The sequence below is a fragment of the Pezoporus occidentalis genome, unplaced genomic scaffold, assembly GCF_034315485.1.
Source record: "Pezoporus occidentalis ecotype Australia unplaced genomic scaffold, CSIRO_AGI_Poc_V1 ctg72, whole genome shotgun sequence".
NCBI classification, from domain to species: Eukaryota; Metazoa; Chordata; class Aves; order Psittaciformes; family Psittacidae; genus Pezoporus; species Pezoporus occidentalis.
In genome coordinates this window covers 3607874-3624301 of record NW_026916072.1, presented here as the reverse complement: position 1 = coordinate 3624301, position 16428 = coordinate 3607874, and the positions used below count along the sequence as shown (strand labels likewise).

General features: G+C 66.5%; 2 protein-coding genes across 10 annotated transcripts; both read left to right on the top strand.

Annotated features, from left to right (window-relative positions):
• The first annotated feature begins 684 nt into the window (after nt 1-684).
• Nucleotides 685-6452, top strand: FES (FES proto-oncogene, tyrosine kinase). Of its 4 annotated transcripts, none has more exons than XM_062601734.1 (19): nt 686-825; nt 1522-1802; nt 1872-2045; nt 2116-2212; nt 2431-2614; nt 2773-2910; nt 3004-3123; nt 3205-3327; nt 3393-3579; nt 3668-3745; nt 3949-4158; nt 4444-4566; nt 4649-4702; nt 4835-4953; nt 5110-5204; nt 5300-5423; nt 5527-5684; nt 5845-5967; nt 6100-6452. In XM_062601734.1, exons 2-19 carry the CDS (start codon nt 1578-1580, stop codon nt 6240-6242), a joined length of 2475 nt encoding a protein of 824 aa, XP_062457718.1. In that variant the 5' UTR covers nt 686-825; nt 1522-1577; the 3' UTR covers nt 6243-6452. The 4 variants fall into 4 exon arrangements, with proteins under 4 accessions (XP_062457716.1, XP_062457718.1, XP_062457715.1 ...); XM_062601733.1 differs by having other exon boundaries at nt 717-825; nt 1552-1802; XM_062601732.1 differs by having other exon boundaries at nt 685-1802; nt 3205-3324.
• Nucleotides 6453-8112: 1660 nt separating this feature from the next.
• On the top strand, nt 8113-16420 carry MAN2A2 (mannosidase alpha class 2A member 2). 6 transcript variants are annotated; one of them, XM_062642664.1, is made up of 24 exons: nt 8113-8185; nt 8635-8788; nt 8914-9168; nt 9292-9436; nt 9546-9717; nt 10116-10243; nt 10322-10495; nt 10805-10991; nt 11063-11240; nt 11334-11536; nt 11841-12023; nt 12512-12626; nt 12787-12854; nt 12994-13159; nt 13423-13650; nt 13737-13868; nt 13953-14067; nt 14162-14295; nt 14403-14544; nt 14714-14847; nt 15111-15188; nt 15418-15612; nt 15683-15796; nt 16176-16420. In XM_062642664.1, the coding sequence occupies exons 2-24, from the start codon at nt 8657-8659 to the stop codon at nt 16326-16328; spliced, it is 3531 nt and encodes a 1176-aa protein (XP_062498648.1). In that variant the 5' UTR covers nt 8113-8185; nt 8635-8656; the 3' UTR covers nt 16329-16420. The 6 variants fall into 6 exon arrangements, with proteins under 6 accessions (XP_062498648.1, XP_062498652.1, XP_062498651.1 ...); XM_062642667.1 differs by lacking the exon at nt 8113-8185 and having other exon boundaries at nt 8522-8788; nt 8914-9003; nt 9121-9168; XM_062642665.1 differs by lacking the exon at nt 8113-8185 and having other exon boundaries at nt 8522-8788; nt 15686-15796.
• Nucleotides 16421-16428: the final 8 nt, after the last annotated feature.

Below are 16428 nucleotides of genomic sequence, written 5' to 3'. Positions count from 1 at the left end.
GTGAGCACCCAGGCGTTGCCCCATGTGGGAAGGCTGAGCAAAGCTCCATCTGACGTGCTTCTTCCCCCCAACTTCCTCCAACAGCGGGATCAGCAGGCACAGGATGGGGCTCAGCACTAACTACCCAGGAGGCAGCCAGGGCACGTGTGTGGCGGTGCCAGGTGGCAGTGCTGGTGGTGGTGGTGGTGGTGCCATCAGCCGGGGCTGAGCTGTCCCCTTGTGGCACCAGTGAAGCAATTTGAAGGGGGAAGCACCTGGGTCTGTGGGGAGCTGGGAACCAGCTGTGCTGAGGGCTGGGGCATGGCCCATGGGTGCCCGCGCAGTGAGTGCTCTGTCCTGTGGCCCCTTGCAGTGACAAGGGCCAAGCTTGGGGGTGGTGACAGGATCACCCCCTTCAGTGGGGCTGTCCCTCAGTTCCTGCAGCCTCTCAGGGAAGCAGGGCCATGGAGAGGGCCTGGAGACAGGCAGGACCAGGCTCAGCCGAAGGGGATCTGCGGGGATGGGGTTCAGGACCCACATGGGCAATGGCCCACATGGGATGCCCAGGGCTCCCGCAGGACCGAATCCTGCCAGCACCAGGCCTTGGTGGGAGCAGCGATGGGTAGCGGGGCTGTGGCTGTGGGTGATGGCAGAGCCGTGGGCCCGGGTGTGGGGACTGGCAGGGAGGGGAGGAAGGGCAGGAAATCTCGCAATGGCTCTATGGTCAGCACCGGGTTTCCTGTTCCTCCCAGGAGCCGGAGCTGCACTGGGTCCACACTGCGCCGGCCCTGGCCCCAGGAGGACGCCAGCTCCAGCTGCGCGGCAGGGACCTCGCGGGACACGCAGGTTGGAGGGGCCATGCCCCACTGGGGGGCTGGCAGAGACAGGGACCCCTTTGTGGGGCTGGGGAGGGTTCTCAGCCCTAGTCCTCTGTGGGGTCGAGTGCTGCATCAGGGGAAGTCCTGCCCTGCACAGACACGTGCCCTGCCCAGCACCCTGCTGCTTCTACTGTGCCTTTGCCATGGGGCAGGATACGCCGGGACCATGGCTAGGACCAGTTTGGCTCCCAACAGCCGTGTTGGAGTCCTGGGTGCTGGGACACATCCAGGCTCAGCGCCTTCCTCCGGGGCTTGACGCCACAGCCCCCTGCTGCAGGCTCCCCAGGAGCTCAGGGTGACAGTGCCAGTGGCAGGAGGGGCTGGAGCTGCTGGACCACATGGGGCTAGTGTCCCTGCCGGGTGGGGGTCACGGCTGCGCTGCCCTGGGGACCGGCCCTGTGCATGGCAGAGGTGACGCTGCTGGTTTTGACCCCAAACTTCCTCCTCCCTGGCACCATCCCCATGGGCCCCAACTTCCTCTGGGCTCGGGTGCACTCTGCACCCTCCCGCCCTCCCACCTGCTTTGAATGGGCTTTGCAAAGGAGATGGCGTGGGCAGGGAGAGCTCTGCTCCCCCCAGGCACCTTGTCCCGTGGCAGGCGATGCGAGGGAGGGTGCGGGATGCAAAGGGCCCCCTGGACACCGCTCTCTGCTGTGGGCAGCAGCCGCGGCTCAGCTCTCGGGCTGCTCTGCAGCCTCCTCACACCCGACCGGCGGTGCCATGGGCTTTGGGCCGGAGCTGTGGTGCCCGCAGGGGCACAGCGCGCTGCTGCGCCTGCAGGACAGTGAGCTGCGCCTCCTGGAGCTCATGAAGAAGTGGATGTCGCAGCGCGCCAAGAGCGACCGGCAGTACGCGGGGATGCTGCACCACATGTTCTCCCAGCTGGAGAAGCAGGAGAGCCCCGGGCAGCTCCGCGCCGGTGACCACGGCAGCCAGATCGGGGAGGTAGGGATGTGTGGTGCGGTGCCGGGTGGTGGCCGTGCCCACGTCGTGCCTGACGCCCTGTCCCTGCAGTCCTGGTGGGTGCTGGCGAGCCGGACGGAGGCGCTGAGCCAGATCCTGCGCCAGCATGCGGAGGAGCTGGTGGCGGGGCCGCTGGCCAAGCTGAGCCTGCTCATCCGCGACAAGCAGCAGCTCCGCAGGGCCTTCAGCGAGCAGTGGCAGCAGCTCAGCCAGGAGTACACCCGGGTGCGTGTGTCCCGGTGGGGGGCAGCGGGGGTCCCCAGCCCTGCTCCGCTGACGGCGTCACCCTCCCCAGACCACGCAGCAGGAGATGGAGAAGCTGAAGGCTCAGTACCGCAGCCTGGCGCGGGACAGTGCCCAGGCCAAGCGCAAGTACCAGGAGGCCAGCAAAGGTGCCCGGCCCCCGCCTGCCCCGTCCCACTGCATCCCAGGGGCTGCAGCCTTGGGACACAGGGCTGTGGGCTGGGAGCACCCCTGTGTACGGGGAGGTTCGGTGTGACCGTCCCAGCCCCCCCACCCCCTGGGACCCTCACTGGCTGCAGTGGATGCGCTGCAGCTCTGGGACCGCTGGTGCGCCACGGCGGGTGTTTTCCATGGCCTCTCCCCCCAGACAAGGAGCGGGAGAAGGCAAAGGAGAAGTACGTGCGCAGCCTCTGGAAGCTCTATGCCCTGCACAACCAGTACGTGCTGGCCGTGCGGGCAGCCGCACTCCACCACCACCACCACTACCAGCGGGCACTGCCCACCCTCCACCAGTCCCTCTACAGCCTGCAGCAGGAGATGGTCCTCGTCCTGTAAGAGCTCTGCTTGCCCAGCTGCTTGCCCTGCACCCCGTTACTCAACCCTGGGCATCCCCCATGGTCCCTGAGCACCAGCGGGATGCAGGACAGGGTGACAGCGCTGGCAGCAGGGTGGTGGCACCCAGCAGCCCCCAGCACCCATGTCCCCCCAGGAAGGAGATCCTCAGGGATTACTGCAGCATCAGCAGCCTGGTGCAGGAGGATGTGTTGGCTGTGCACCAGGAAATCGCTGGTGCCATCCAGGCCATCAACCCTGCCACCGAGTACAGCAGCTTCATCCAGAGCCACAGGTACAGCTGGTGCTGCTGCAGCCTCTGCCAGGCGTGGGCACTGGCGCCTGGCATGGGGCAGGTGGGAAGCAGAGCCTCGCTGGCTGCCTGCAGGTACGGCTCCGAGGTGCCACCAGTGGTGTCATTTGATGAGAGCTTGCTGGAGGAGACTGAGAGCCTGGCACCAGCTGAGCTGCAGCTGAATGAACTGACCATCGAGAGTGTCCAGCACTCGTGAGTGGGGCCGGGCTGCGGGCAGGACCCACTGCCACCAGCACCGCAGCTCAGTGCCACCGGCACCTGTGTCTCCTGCAGTCTGACATCGGTTGAGGAGGAGCTGGCGTCTGCCACGGAGGCCGTGAGCAGCAAGGAGCAGCGGGTGCAGGAGTTGCAGGCGGAGATCCGGGGCGAGGAGCAGGGCCGGAGCCCTGGGGAGCGGTGAGCTGCGGTGGGTGGGGGACAAGGGGATGCAGCAGGGTCTGACCGCCCCATCCTGTCCCCAGGGTGCACTTGCTGGGCAAGCGGCAGGGGCTGCAGGAGGTGCAGCAGCAGCTCGAGGGCTGCCTCTGCACGCAGGCCAAGCTGCAGGCGCAGCGAGACCTGCTGGCCACCAAGCTGGCGGAGCTGGGGACCGGGAAGCCACTGCCTGTGCTGCTGCTGCAGGACGATCGGCACTCGGTCTCCTCCGTGGTGAGTCCTGCCCCGCCGGCCCTGGGATGGGGCTCACTGGGCTCGGGGCACCCGCAGCCAAGCAGAGCTCACAGCTCGTGTCCCACAGGAGCAGGAGCGCAGCGGGAGCACTGCACTGGACACCCTCAGGAACCACATCTCGGGCATCTTCAGCCCCAAGTACTCAGTGAGTCCCTGGGCACCTCCATCCTGCCCCAGCTCCCTTTCTGAGCCTCCTGCCCCCTGGCACCCCCTGTTCTCTCCACAGCCCCCTCCTTTCCATGCCCCCCCCGCCTGCTGTGCCCTGCCCTGGGCACCGCTCCCAGGCACCGCTGCTGGCCCTACCTCCAGGGCACGGCTGGGCTCACCCTGTCTCCATCCTCCACCCAGCTGCCGCCCCCCGTGCCCCTGATCCCGGAGCTGCAGAAGCCGCTGTGCCAGCAGGTCTGGTACCACGGGGCCATCCCGCGCTCGGAGGTGCAGGAGCTGCTGAGCTGCAGCGGGGACTTCCTGGTGCGGGAGAGCCAGGGCAAGCAGGAGTACGTGCTCAGCGCGCTGTGGGACGGGCAGGTCCGGCACTTCATCATCCAGGCTGCTGATGTGAGTGACTGCAGGAGGGGTGGTGCGGCCGGGGCAGCCCTGGGCAGGCGGAGGGGGGACCCTGGTGGGAGTGCGTGGGACACGCGTGCAGAAGATGAGTTGTGCCTTCCTTGTGGGGCGTGAGCCCTGCATCGTGCATGCGAACTCCCACCTGTGTGTGCCCTGCCCGTGGGCATGCACGTCTGCATGTGCCACATGCCCGCACGCACTGCAGCCCCTGCACCTCAGTCCTTGTGAGCAGGCCCATGTGCGCAGGCACAGCCGGTCAGCCTCCCCTCCCCACAGAACATGTACCAGCTGGAGGGGGACGGGTTCCCCACCATCCCGCTGCTCATCGACCACCTCCTGCAGAGCCAGCAGCCTGTCACCCGCAAGAGCGGCATCGTCCTGGCCAGGGCTATCCCCAAGGTGACAGTGGGCAGTGGGCAGAGGATGTGAGGCTGGGCCAGGCTGGGGGACAGCTACCACCTTTGGTGTCTGCTCGCTGCAGGACAAATGGGTGCTCAACCATGAGGATGTGCTGCTGGGGGAGTGCATCGGCCGGGTGAGTCAGGGTGCTCCAGTCCTGCCTGCGTGGGGTCTGCAGGAGGACAGGGCTGTCCCCACTGGGTCTGTGGGAGGACAGGGGTTGCCTCTGGCCACTGGTGAGCTGGGCTGCTGCACCTGTGTCTCTCAGGGGAACTTTGGGGAGGTGTTCAGTGGCCGCCTGCGTGCTGACAACACCCCCGTCGCCGTGAAATCCTGCCGGGAAACCCTCCCATCCGAACTCAAGGCCAAGTTCCTGCAGGAAGCAAGGTCTGTGCAGCCATCACGCTTGTCCCAGCCCGTCTGTTTGTCCATCCTTGGGACCTGGGGCTGTTCAAACCATGCTGGCACTGCAGCATCTTTGTGCCAAGGGCCATGCCTGGGGCAGCTGGCCTCCCCCCACGGTGTGCTTCCCTGGTCCCGCAGGATCCTCAAGCAGTACAACCACCCGAACATCGTCCGGCTCATCGGTGTCTGCACCCAGAAGCAGCCCATTTACATTGTCATGGAGCTGGTGCAGGGTGAGCAGCCCCGCTCTGCAGCCGCCACGCTGCTGGGGCAGCCGGTGCCCGCGTGTGCCGGGGCAGCCCACACCAGCTCCGTGTCCCGGGTGCAGGGGGGGACTTCCTGAGCTTCCTGCGCAGCGAGGGGCCCCACCTGCGTGTGAAGGAGCTGATCAAGATGACGGAGAACGCTGCCGCCGGCATGGAGTACCTGGAGAGCAAGCACTGCATCCACAGGTGGGCTCGGGCGCACACCAGGAGCCATCACTGACCCCGTCCTGTGCCCGGGGGCCCCTGGGTGCGCAGTAGGTGCATGGCTGATGGCTCTGGACTGTCCCAGGGACCTGGCTGCTCGCAACTGCCTGGTGACAGAGAAGAACACCCTGAAGATCAGTGACTTTGGGATGTCACGGGAGGAGGAGGATGGCATCTACGCCTCCACAGGGGGGATGAAGCAGATCCCCGTCAAGTGGACTGCCCCTGAAGCGCTCAATTATGGTATGGGATGGAGCCAGCCACGGCCTGGCAGCCCTATGGCACAGCTGGGAGCCGGGAGTCCTGGGCATGCTGTCCTGCTCCCACATGCCCAGTCCTGGGGAGGAAGACCTGGGCACCCCAGTCCCCAGGCACCAGCATCCAGCCTGCCTCATGTCCCCAGGGAGATACAGCTCAGAGAGTGATGTCTGGAGCTTCGGGATCCTGCTGTGGGAAGCCTTCAGCCTTGGTGCTGTACCCTACACCAACCTCAACAACCAGCAGACACGTGAGGCTGTGGAGCAGGGTAAGGGACGTGCCACGGTCTAGCTCTCAAGGGCAATGAGGGGCCATGTTCAGCACGGTGGATCAGTGGATCTGCTGTGGAGCTGTGCCTATGGGGCTGCTGGCTGCTACTTCCTCATGGCTGCCCCCGCAGGCGTGCGGCTGGACCCCCCCCCTCAGTGCCCTGAGGAGGTGTACCGCCTGATGCAGCGCTGCTGGGAGTACGACCCTCGCAAGCGGCCCAGCTTCGGCACCATCCACCAGGACCTCATCGCCATCCGCAAGAGGCACCGGTGATGGGGAGCCCCGGGCCCCACCGGCCCGCTCCGGACAGCTCCGTGTGCCCAGGTCCATCCCGGCAGCAGCGTCCATCTCTGCCTGGGAAGCGGGCGCTGCGCCTGGACACGGCTGTGACCCCTCCCACGTGCTCCCGTTTGCGCTCCCGGGACGCGGCACCCCCAGCTCCTGCCGGCCTCCATCCGCTGCAATAAACAAACGGGCTCCGCAGCACCGCGTCCGTGCGGCTACGAGGGAGCACGGACTGCGGGAGCCAGAGGGGCCAAGCACCCGCGGTACAGCCGGGACGGTGCACCGGGACAAGGCACATGGGGATGGCTGCATCGGCAGCCGGGCGGCAGCGGGGCTGCGGGGTGATGGCCGAGCGCCTCCCGGTGCTATGGGATGATGACCGGGTGAATGCCAGTGCTACGGCATGATGACCGGGTGCCTCCCAGTGCTATGGGATGATGACCGGGTGCCTCCCGGTGCTATGGGATGATGACTGGGTGAATGCCGGTGCTATGGGATGATGACCGGGTGCCTCCCGGTGCTATGGGATGATGACCGGGTGAATGCCGGTGCTATGGGATGATGACCGGGTGAATGCCGGTGCTATGGGATGATGACCGGGTGCCTCCCGGTGCTATGGGATGATGACCGGGTGAATGCCGGTGCTATGGGATGATGACCGGGTGAATCCCGGTGCTATGGGATGATGACCGGGTGCCTCCTGGTGCTATGGGATGATGACCGGGTGGATCCCGGTGTTATGGGATGATGATCGGGTGAATCCTGGTGCTACCGGATGATGACCGGGCACCTCCCGGTGCTACCGGATGATGATCGGGTGGATCCCGGTGTTACGGGATGATGACCGGGTGAATCCCGGTGCTACCGGATGATGACCGGGTGGATCCCGGTGTTACGGGATGATGACCGGGTGAATCCCGGTGCTACCGGATGATGACCGGGTGGATCCCGGTGTTACGGGATGATGACCGGGTGAATCCCGGTGCTACCGGATGATGACCGGGCGGATCCCGGTGTTACGGGATGATGACTGGGTGAATCCCGGTGCTACCGGATGATGAACGGGTGGATCCCGGTGTTACGGGATGATGACCGGGTGAATCCCGGTGCTATGGGATGATGACCGGGTGGATCCCGGTGCTACGGGATGATGATCGGGTGAATCCCGGTGCTATGGCATGATGACCGGGTGAATCCTGGTGCTACCGGATGATGACCGGGTGAATCCCGGTGTTATGGGATGATGACCGGGTGAATCCCGGTGTTACGGGATGATGACCGGGTGGATCCCGGTGTTACCGGATGATGACCGGGTGAATCCCGGTGTTACGGGATGATGACCGGGTGAATCCCGGTGCTATGGGATGATGACTGGGTGAATCCCGGTGTTACGGGATGATGACCGGGTGAATCCCCGTGCTACCGGATGATGACCGGGTGGATCCCGGTGTTACGGGATGACGACCGGGTGGATCCCGGTGCTACCGGATGATGACTGGGTGAATCCCGGTGTTACGGGATGATGACCGGGTGAATCCCCGTGCTATGGGATGGTGACCGGGTGGATCCCGTTGTTACGGGATGATGATCGGGTGAATCCCGGTGCTATGGCATGATGACCGGGTGAATCCCCGGGACCTCGGCGGTGCCCGGGTACAACCTCGGGGCTGTGGGGTGCTGACGGCCGCGCCCCGGGCGGTGGCGGTCCCGGCGGGGTCAGTGCTCGGCAGCACGGCGCAGGCAGCGCTGCCCCAGGCGCTAGGGGCCCTCCCCGCTGCGCTGCCGGCGGAGCCGCCTCCCGCGGGGCCGGGGCCGGGCCCGGGGCCGGGCGGGCGGAGCTGCGGGCGGGGCCTGGCCCATCCCGGCCGCGGCGGCTGCGGGCCCGGGGCGGGCGATGTGAGGACCCGGGGCGGGCCGCGGAGCCTCGCAGGGTAAGAGCGGAGCGGCCGCGCAGCCCCCTCGTGCCGGCGCTGGCGCGGAGGCCCCGGGCTGCGCGGCCCGGCTCGGCTCGGCTCGGCTCGGCCCGGCTCGGCTCGGCTCGGCTCGGCTCAGCGGCGCCGCGGCCTGCGCCGGCCCCGTCCTTGGCCCCGTCCCGTGCCCCCGGCCCCAGCCCCGCGGCGGCCCCAGCCCGGGCTGGAAATACCGGGTCCGGATTAAGCGAAGTAGGGCGCGGGGGGGGGGGGGGAAGGTGTCGGCGGGGGCCGGCGGGGGCCCGGTTGTGCAGGGCACGGGCACGGCACCATCGCCTCGGCAGGGCTCAGCCGGGTCCGCGGAGCAGGAGGCAGCGTCCCGGCCCGGTCTGTCCCGGCCCCTGTCCCCGGGGCCCCGTCCTGCCTCCGGCCGCGCTCGCAGAGGCACCGTCCCGTCTGCCCCGCTGCAGGTCCGTCCCTGCGGCCCTCGGGATGAAGCTGAAGAAGCAGGTGACGGTGTGCGGAGCTGCCATCTTCTGCGTGGCCGTCTTCTCCCTCTACCTGATGCTGGACCGGGTGCAGCACGACCCCGCGCGCCACCAGAGCGGAGGCAACTTCCCCAGGGTGAGCGGTGGGGCCGGGGCTGGCGGGGGCCAGGGCTCCTTCCCTGCTGCTGTCAGTGACACCGGGGCCGGGACCCACCTGGCAGAGGGCACCCGAGGCTCTCACCGCGGTGTCTGTGTCTCCAGAGCCAGATCTCGGTGCTGCAGAACCGCATTGAGCAGCTGGAGCAGCTGCTGGAGGAGAACCACGAGATCATCAGCCACATCAAGGACTCGGTGCTAGAGCTGACGGCCCATGCGGAGGGGCAGCCGGCGCTACCCCACCACACGTCCAATGGCTCCTGGGTGCTGCCTCCCGAGAGTCGCCCGAGCTTCCTCTCCGTCTCCCCACAGGACTGCCAGTTTGCCCTGGGGAGCAAGGGCCAGAGCCCAGACCTGCAGGTGAGGGCCCATCTCTGCTAGCACGAGGGTGTCCACACCACGGGGTCCAGGGGCTCCTGGCCCTACGCAGTTGGGTGTCTCTCAATCCAGTGTCCGCCCTGAGCCCTGTCTCCCCCCTGGCAGATGCTGGCTGTGTACTCCCTGCTGCCCTTTGACAACCAGGATGGCGGTGTGTGGAAGCAGGGCTTTGACATCACCTACGAGCCCAACGAGTGGGATGCCGAGCCCCTGCAGGTGTTTGTGGTGCCGCACTCCCACAACGACCCTGGTGAGCAGCCGGTGAAGGTGGGCAGGGCTGGGGAAGGGCCAGCGTTGCCACACACTGCTGGTGGGGAAGGGCTGGGCCCCGCGCAGTGACCCCCAACCTGTGCTGGCAGGCTGGATCAAGACCTTCGACAAGTACTACTATGACCAGACGCAGCACATCCTCAACAGCATGGTGCTGAAGATGCAGGAGGACCCACGCCGGCGCTTCATCTGGTCCGAGATCTCTTTCTTTTCCAAGTGGTGGGATAACATCAGTGCCCAGAAGCGGGCTGTGGTGCGGAGGTAGGGCTGCACGGCCTCTGCCCAGAGGCAGGATGCTGTAACCCTGAGCATGCGAGCGCTGCTGCAGAACCTGAGCAGTGCCAGCTGGAGAGACCTGGAGAGCAGGGTTGTGCAGTGGGAGAGAGCCCCTTGTCAGCCCCCTGTTCCAGGAGGGCTGGAGATGGAGGACAGAGGGGACAGGGCCTGTGGGGTACAGCAGAGGATGTTGGTTTGTGTGGGGATGAGCTCTGGCTCGGGCCTTGGTCAGTGTATTGCTGTGGAAGAATGTCTGTCTGCCTGTCTGTGTGTGTGGGGACAGTGGGGCGCAGCAGCCAGTGGTTGTGGGGCTGCAGGAGGGCCCCAAGCTCACCGCAGGTCTCTGCCTGGAGCTGATGGCACATTGTGTGTCCCCCTTGCAGGCTGGTTGGCAACGGGCAGCTGGAGATGGTGACGGGTGGCTGGGTGATGCCTGATGAGGCCAATTCCCACTACTTTGCCATGATCGACCAGCTCATCGAGGGGCACCAGTGGCTGGAGAAGAACATTGGTGAGAGCAGGGCAGGGTGTGGGGCTGGAGGGGCAGAGGGCTGGCCGGTGTGGGGCTGAAGGGTCTCTGTGCCCCCAGGTGTGACGCCGCGGTCAGGCTGGGCCGTGGACCCCTTTGGGCACAGCTCCACCATGCCCTACCTGCTGAAGCGCTCCAACCTGACGGGCATGCTCATCCAGCGTGTGCACTACGCCATCAAGAAGCACTTTGCTGCCACCCAGAACCTGGAGTTCATGTGGAGACAGACGTGGGGTGAGGGGCTGCTGAGGAGTGATGGTAAAGGGGGGGCCCTGCTGGGGTGGGTGGCAGCAGGGAACAGTTTCCAACTGTTTTCCCATGCGGACGGAGAGCTGGGCACCGGGAGGCGATGTCTCTGCTCTGCAGCGGTTTTGCCCTGTGGAACAACCCCAGGGTGACTCCCAGACTGCGCCCGTGCAGGCTGCTGTGCTCTCTGGGCTCCGAGCAGTGAGCCTGTGTGCCATGTCTGTACCGCCACAGCAGCTGCGTCTGGGAGACAAAGGGAGAGCCGTTGCTGTTGCTCATCTGTCCTTGGTCCTGCAGATACAGACTCCAGCACTGACATCTTCTGCCACATGATGCCCTTCTACAGCTACGACATACCCCACACCTGTGGGCCAGACCCCAAGATCTGCTGCCAGTTTGACTTCAAGCGCTTGCCGGGTGGCCGGATCAACTGCCCGTGGAAGGTGCCTCCCCGAGCCATCACCGAGGCCAACGTGGCAGAGCGGTGAGTGCTGCAGGGCAGGGGAAGTGGCTCTGAGCCCACGAGCCAGCTTCACACCCTGGCCCCCATGGCAGAGCCCAGCTCTTGCTGGACCAGTACCGCAAGAAGTCCAAGCTGTACCGCAGCAAGGTGCTGCTGGTGCCCCTGGGAGATGACTTCCGCTACGACAAGCCGCAGGAGTGGGATGCCCAGTTCCTCAACTACCAGCGCATCTTTGACTTCCTCAACTCCCAGCCCAACCTGCACGTCCAGGTTCGCAGTGCTGGGAGGGGTGGTGGGAGCCCCCAGCTGCAGGAGCCGTGGTGGTTCCCTGTCGTGCTGAGGGCTGCGTGTGCTGTCCTGCAGGCGCAGTTTGGGACGCTCTCTGACTACTTTGATGCCCTGTACAAGAAGGTGGGCATCGTGCCGGGGATGAAGCCGCCGGGGTTCCCGGTGCTGAGTGGGGATTTCTTCTCTTACGCGGACCGGGAGGATCACTACTGGACGGGCTACTACACCTCCCGGCCTTTCTACAAGAGCCTGGACCGGGTGCTGGAGGCCCATCTCCGGTGAGGGGGAGCAGGCAGGGCTCCGGGGCAGGGGCTGGGTGCAGGGGGTATGGGTGAGGGTTGGCCAGGCAGCACTGGGAGCCCTGGGAGCCCCTGGTCTGCACCAGAGCCACCAGCGTGCTGGGGGTGGCCCAGGCATGGTCAAGGGAGTGCCAAACCTTCATCCAGCCCCAGGGCAGCGTGTGCCACCCTGGCTTGTCCTCCCGGGGCCAAGGCCCCCTGCATGGAGCACACAGGCTGGACTGGCCGCTCCTCCTCTCAGGGGACCGGGGCAGGGACGCTCAGAGCCTCTGTCCCTGCGCAGGGGCGCAGAGATCCTGTTCAGCCTGGCGCTCGCCCATGCCCGCCGCGCTGGTGCTGACGGCACGTATCCACTCTCTGACTATGCGCTGCTGAGCAATGCCCGCCGCAACCTGGCCCTCTTCCAGCACCACGATGCCATCACCGGTACCGCCAAGGAGGCTGTGGCTGTTGACTACGGAGTCCGGTGCGTGAGGGGGACGGGGCGCAGCCGGAGGGGCCTGTCTCAGGTGGGGGTTGGTGTGCACAGGGCTGGGAGCAGGGTGTGGGGTATGAGCCCCTCTCCTGACGGAGGTGGCTAAAGGGGGTACAGGAAACCTGGCGAGGGGTTTGGCCAAGGGCCTTTAGGGGCAAGCCAAGGGGAATGGCTCGAACCTGCCCGAGGGGAGACTGAGCTGAGCTCTTAGGCAGAAGCTCTTCCCTGTGAGGGTGCTGAGGCGCTGGCACAGGGTGCCCAGAGAACCTGTGGCTGCCCCATCCCTGGCAGTGCTCAAGGCCAGGTTGGACACAGGGGCTTGGAGCAAGCTGCTCCAGTGGAAGGGGTCCCTGCTCATGTCAGGGGTTGGAGCTGGATGGGCTTTAAGGTTCCTTCCAACCCAAGCCAGTCTGCGTTTGTGTTGTGGGGATGCTGGGAGATGGGAGGACGGTCTGTGTGGCTCACTGCCTGTGTCCCAGGCTGCTCCACTCCCTCACGAACCTCAAGCACATCATCATCAACGCTGCACATTACCTTGTGCTGGGGGACAAGGACACCTACCGCCACGACCCTGCTGCTCCCTTCCTCAGCATGGTGAGCAGCCCCGTGGTCCCTAGCTCCTGCGGCCCAGCTCACGGGACCATGCTGGGGCAGTGATCCCTGTGCCCCTGGGGAGCACAGCCCTGCCTGCCCACCCAGTGGGGACCCAGGGGCAGGGTGAGTGCACCCCAGCGCTGACCGCTCCTCTCCCCAGGATGACACGCGCCCCAGCCAGGACTCCCTCCCTGAGAGAACAGTGGTCAAAGTGGACGTCTCACCCCGGTAGGGTCTGCGCCTTGCTCTGCAGGCTGTGGGGAGGCACTGAATGGGTGCCTGGGATGTTGTGAAGAGCGGGTGGGTGGTGTGGGGCACCTGGGCTGCTGTGGGGCTGGGGTGGCCATCCCTGTGTGCCGCTCCACAGGTTCCTGGTGGTGTTCAACCCGCTGGAGCAGGAGCGCCTGAGCGTGGTGCGGGTGCTGGTGAACTCCCCGCACGTGCGGGTGCTCTCCGAGGAGGGGCAGCCCCTGCCTGCCCAGCTCAGCGCACACTGGGGCTCCGACACTGACACGGTGCCCGACATCTACCAGGTATGGGGTGCCCCAGAGCCCTGCTCACCCCCACCCTCATCCTGCATAGCCCATGTGTGCCAGCCCCCCATCCTGCACGGTGACCCCATAGCTCTGTGGCACCACGTGTCCCTGCACCACAGCACGAGCTCCGCTGCTCGCGAGCCCTCAGCCCCCCCATGCCAAGCCCCCCAGCAGAGGCTCCCCAGGTGCGGGCCAGGTCTTTGCCCAGCCCACAGCCCGCGTGTCCCATGGCGCCGGCTCACGGCCCCGTGCCCCCACAGGTGTCTGTCCTGGCCCGCCTGCCCGCACTGGGGCTGCGAGTGCTGCAGCTGCACAAGTCCTTCGAGGGCCACGCCGCGCTCCAGTCCTCCGTGCGCCTCTACCTGCCCGGCCTCAACCTGCCCATGCGCAGGCAGGAGCCGGTGCCCGTGCACGTGCTCCCGGCCGGCGCCGAGGACGTCTGCCTGGAGAACCAGCACCTGCGAGCCTGCTTCTCCGGACGCTCGGGCCTTCTGCAGGCGAGTGCAGGGCCGTGCCGGGGCCGAGGGGCACAGCACTGCCCCGTGCGCACAGCGCTCACCCTGTGCCGGCTCACACCCCGCAGAGCATCCGCCGAGCTGGGGAGGAGCGGGAGCAGAGGGTGAGCAGCGAGTTCCTCGTCTATGGCACCAGGGCCTCCAAGGACAAAAGTGGAGCCTACCTCTTCCTGCCTGACGGCGAGGCCAAGGTACAGAGGGCACCTCTGTGAGCCGTTTGGCAGCCACATGGGAGTCCTGCAGGCAGCAGCCTCAGCGCAGCTCTTTCCCCCCAGCCCTATGCCCCCAATGACCTCCCAGTGGTGCGGGTGACGGAGGGACCCCTCTTCTCTGAGGTCGCCAGCTACTACCAGCATGTCCAGACTGTGGTGCGGCTTTACAACGTCCCAGGTGAGACAGTGTGAGGCCATGTGGGGAGGCTGGTGGCCCAAGGGTGCTGGGCAATGCTGCCTGTGGGGCTCAGCCCCTCATTGCCTGTCCCCAGGGGTGGAGGGGCTGTCCCTGGACGTATCTTGTCTGGTGGACATCCGTGACCAGATCAACATGGAGCTGGCCCTGCGCTTCAGCACTGACATCGACAGTGAAGACACCTTCTTCACGGACCTCAATGGCTTCCAGGTACGGGGCGGCCCGGCGAGGGAAGGCCGCTGCCCACAGGGGGACGGTGCCCTGGCACCGGGCATGGCCAGAGCCACCTCCAGGCACTGAGCTCTGCCCCGCGGCAGATCCAGCCCCGCAGGTACCAGCGGAAGCTGCCGCTCCAGGCCAACTTCTACCCCATGCCCACCATGGCCTACATCCAGGACAGGCAGAGCCGCCTGACGCTGCACACAGCCCAGGCCCTGGGCGTCTCCAGCCTCGGCAGCGGTGAGGCGGCCATGGGGCTGTGCCTTGGGGGCTGCCCTGGCAGAGGGTGCTGGGGAGGAGGCTGCTGCGGGCTGGGCACAGGCAGCCCTGGCCCTGCTGCCTCCGGGGTGCCCCAGCCGGGCCATGGCCGGTTCCTGCTAAAGCCCACGCTGGGACCCGCTCCCTGCAGGCCAGCTCGAGGTCATCCTGGACCGGCGCCTCATACAGGACGACAACCGGGGCCTGGGCCAGGGCCTGAAGGACAACAAGCGGACATGCAACCGGTTCCGCATCCTCCTGGAGCGCCGCACCGCTGCCAGCCAGGTGCATGGGCTGCGGCTGCAGAGCGGGACTGGGTGTGCTGAGCCCAGCCCTGCTCTGGGATGGAGCAGGGTCTCATCCCCTGCTGCTCCATGGCCCTCCCAGCCATCATACTGGCTCCGCATGGGGCCGGGCCTGGAGTGGGGACACGGGGAGGTTGGGACCGTGCAGCGGGGTCCCTGTGGAGCCGCAGTGCCCTCATAATCAGGGTGTTCTTGTCCCATCCCCTCACTGCTCCTTGTGCATGCGCCACGTCACCCACTCAGAGCTCCAGCTTCTTTTCCACGCTGGCCTCCATGTTTAACGCCTTGGGCTTCCCCAGCGCCAGGACTGGCAGCCCAGAGGTAACGGCCGGCCTGGCCCCGCTGTCTCTCCCTGTCTCGTGCAGTAGCTGCTAGCACAACCCTAGCCAGGTCCGTGGCCTGGCCACTGCTGCTGGGGAGGGTGCTCGTGCCCAGGTGGGAGCAGCTCTGGGTGCCCGCTGCTGGCCACTGCTGCTGCAGGGGCTGTGTCGAGGCTGTGCCTGGCCCCGCAGCTCCCCTGGCTGGCGCTGAGCCCTGTGCTCTCTGGCAGGCACAGGACGGGCGCCCGATCAGCTTCCCCTCGCTGCTCAGCCACATCACGTCCATGCACCTGAATGCCGAGGCCCTGGTCATGCCCGTGGCCCAGGAGAAGCCGGCCCCACCACCCCTGCGTTCCTTCACGCCCCTTTCCACCACCCTCCCCTGCGACTTCCACATCCTTAACCTGCGAATGCTGCAGGCAGAGGTGAGCTGTGCTCCGGGGCGGGGCTTGTACCCGCTGTCCCCAGCATCACACCTCATCCCTGGCTCCCCAGCAGGTTGAATCGCTGCCCTCGGCAGAGGCAGCCCTGATCCTGCACCGCAAAGGCTTTGACTGCAGCCTGGAGGCCAAGAACCTGGGGTTTAACTGTACCACCAGCCAGGGCAAGGTAGGACCAGGCTGATGCCTCCACATGCTGCTGGGTCAGAGCCAGGCTGGGGTCCCAGGCTGGCCTGCTGCATCCTCTGCTCATGCAGGAGGGGGCCCAGGTCCCTCAGCACCATTGTTGCACAGTGGCTGCTCAAGAGTGACAGTGCAGCCCTGCTCTGGCCCTTGCACAGGCCCAGCTGGAGGATGTTGGGTCTGGAACCTTCCATGAGCCCTGCATCCCAATGCAGTCCATCCTGTAAGGAAGGGCAGAGCCCGGGGTGGGTCATTGTGGTGCCCTGGGTGGGTGGGGGGCCACAAACCGACTGCTGTCACACATGTGCATGGTGCTTCACTGCCGGGCGCCGCAACCCACCCGCCCTTCTCCCTCCTCTCCATAGCTGGCGCTGGGCAGCCTGTTCCAGGGGCTGGAGGTGGGCTCCCTGCAGCCCACCTCGCTGACGTTGATGTACCCCCTGGGCACGGCCTCCAACAGCACCAACATCCACCTGGACCCCATGGAAATCGCCACTTTCCGCATCCGCCTGGGGTAGCGCCTCCCGGAGCAGGAGGGGAGCAGCGCGGCAGCACCGGCACGGCTCGCAGAGGCCGGGCCGGCAGCCCCGGGCGGGCGCTAGGCAGGAGGTGCCGGGT

Coding starts and splice junctions, on each gene's coding strand:
- FES (XM_062601731.1), top strand. CDS start 1,260: ATGGCAGAGGTGACGCTGCTGGTTTTGACCCCAAACTTCCTCCTCCCT. Junction 3,124..3,204: donor ATCGAGAGTGTCCAGCACTC/GTGAGTGGGGCC, acceptor TGTCTCCTGCAG/TCTGACATCGGTTGAGGAGG. Junction 5,424..5,526: donor AGCAAGCACTGCATCCACAG/GTGGGCTCGGGC, acceptor GGACTGTCCCAG/GGACCTGGCTGCTCGCAACT.
- MAN2A2 (XM_062642664.1), top strand. CDS start 8,657: ATGAAGCTGAAGAAGCAGGTGACGGTGTGCGGAGCTGCCATCTTCTGC. Junction 9,169..9,291: donor GCCAGAGCCCAGACCTGCAG/GTGAGGGCCCAT, acceptor CCCCCCTGGCAG/ATGCTGGCTGTGTACTCCCT. Junction 14,296..14,402: donor CGGACCTCAATGGCTTCCAG/GTACGGGGCGGC, acceptor GCCCCGCGGCAG/ATCCAGCCCCGCAGGTACCA.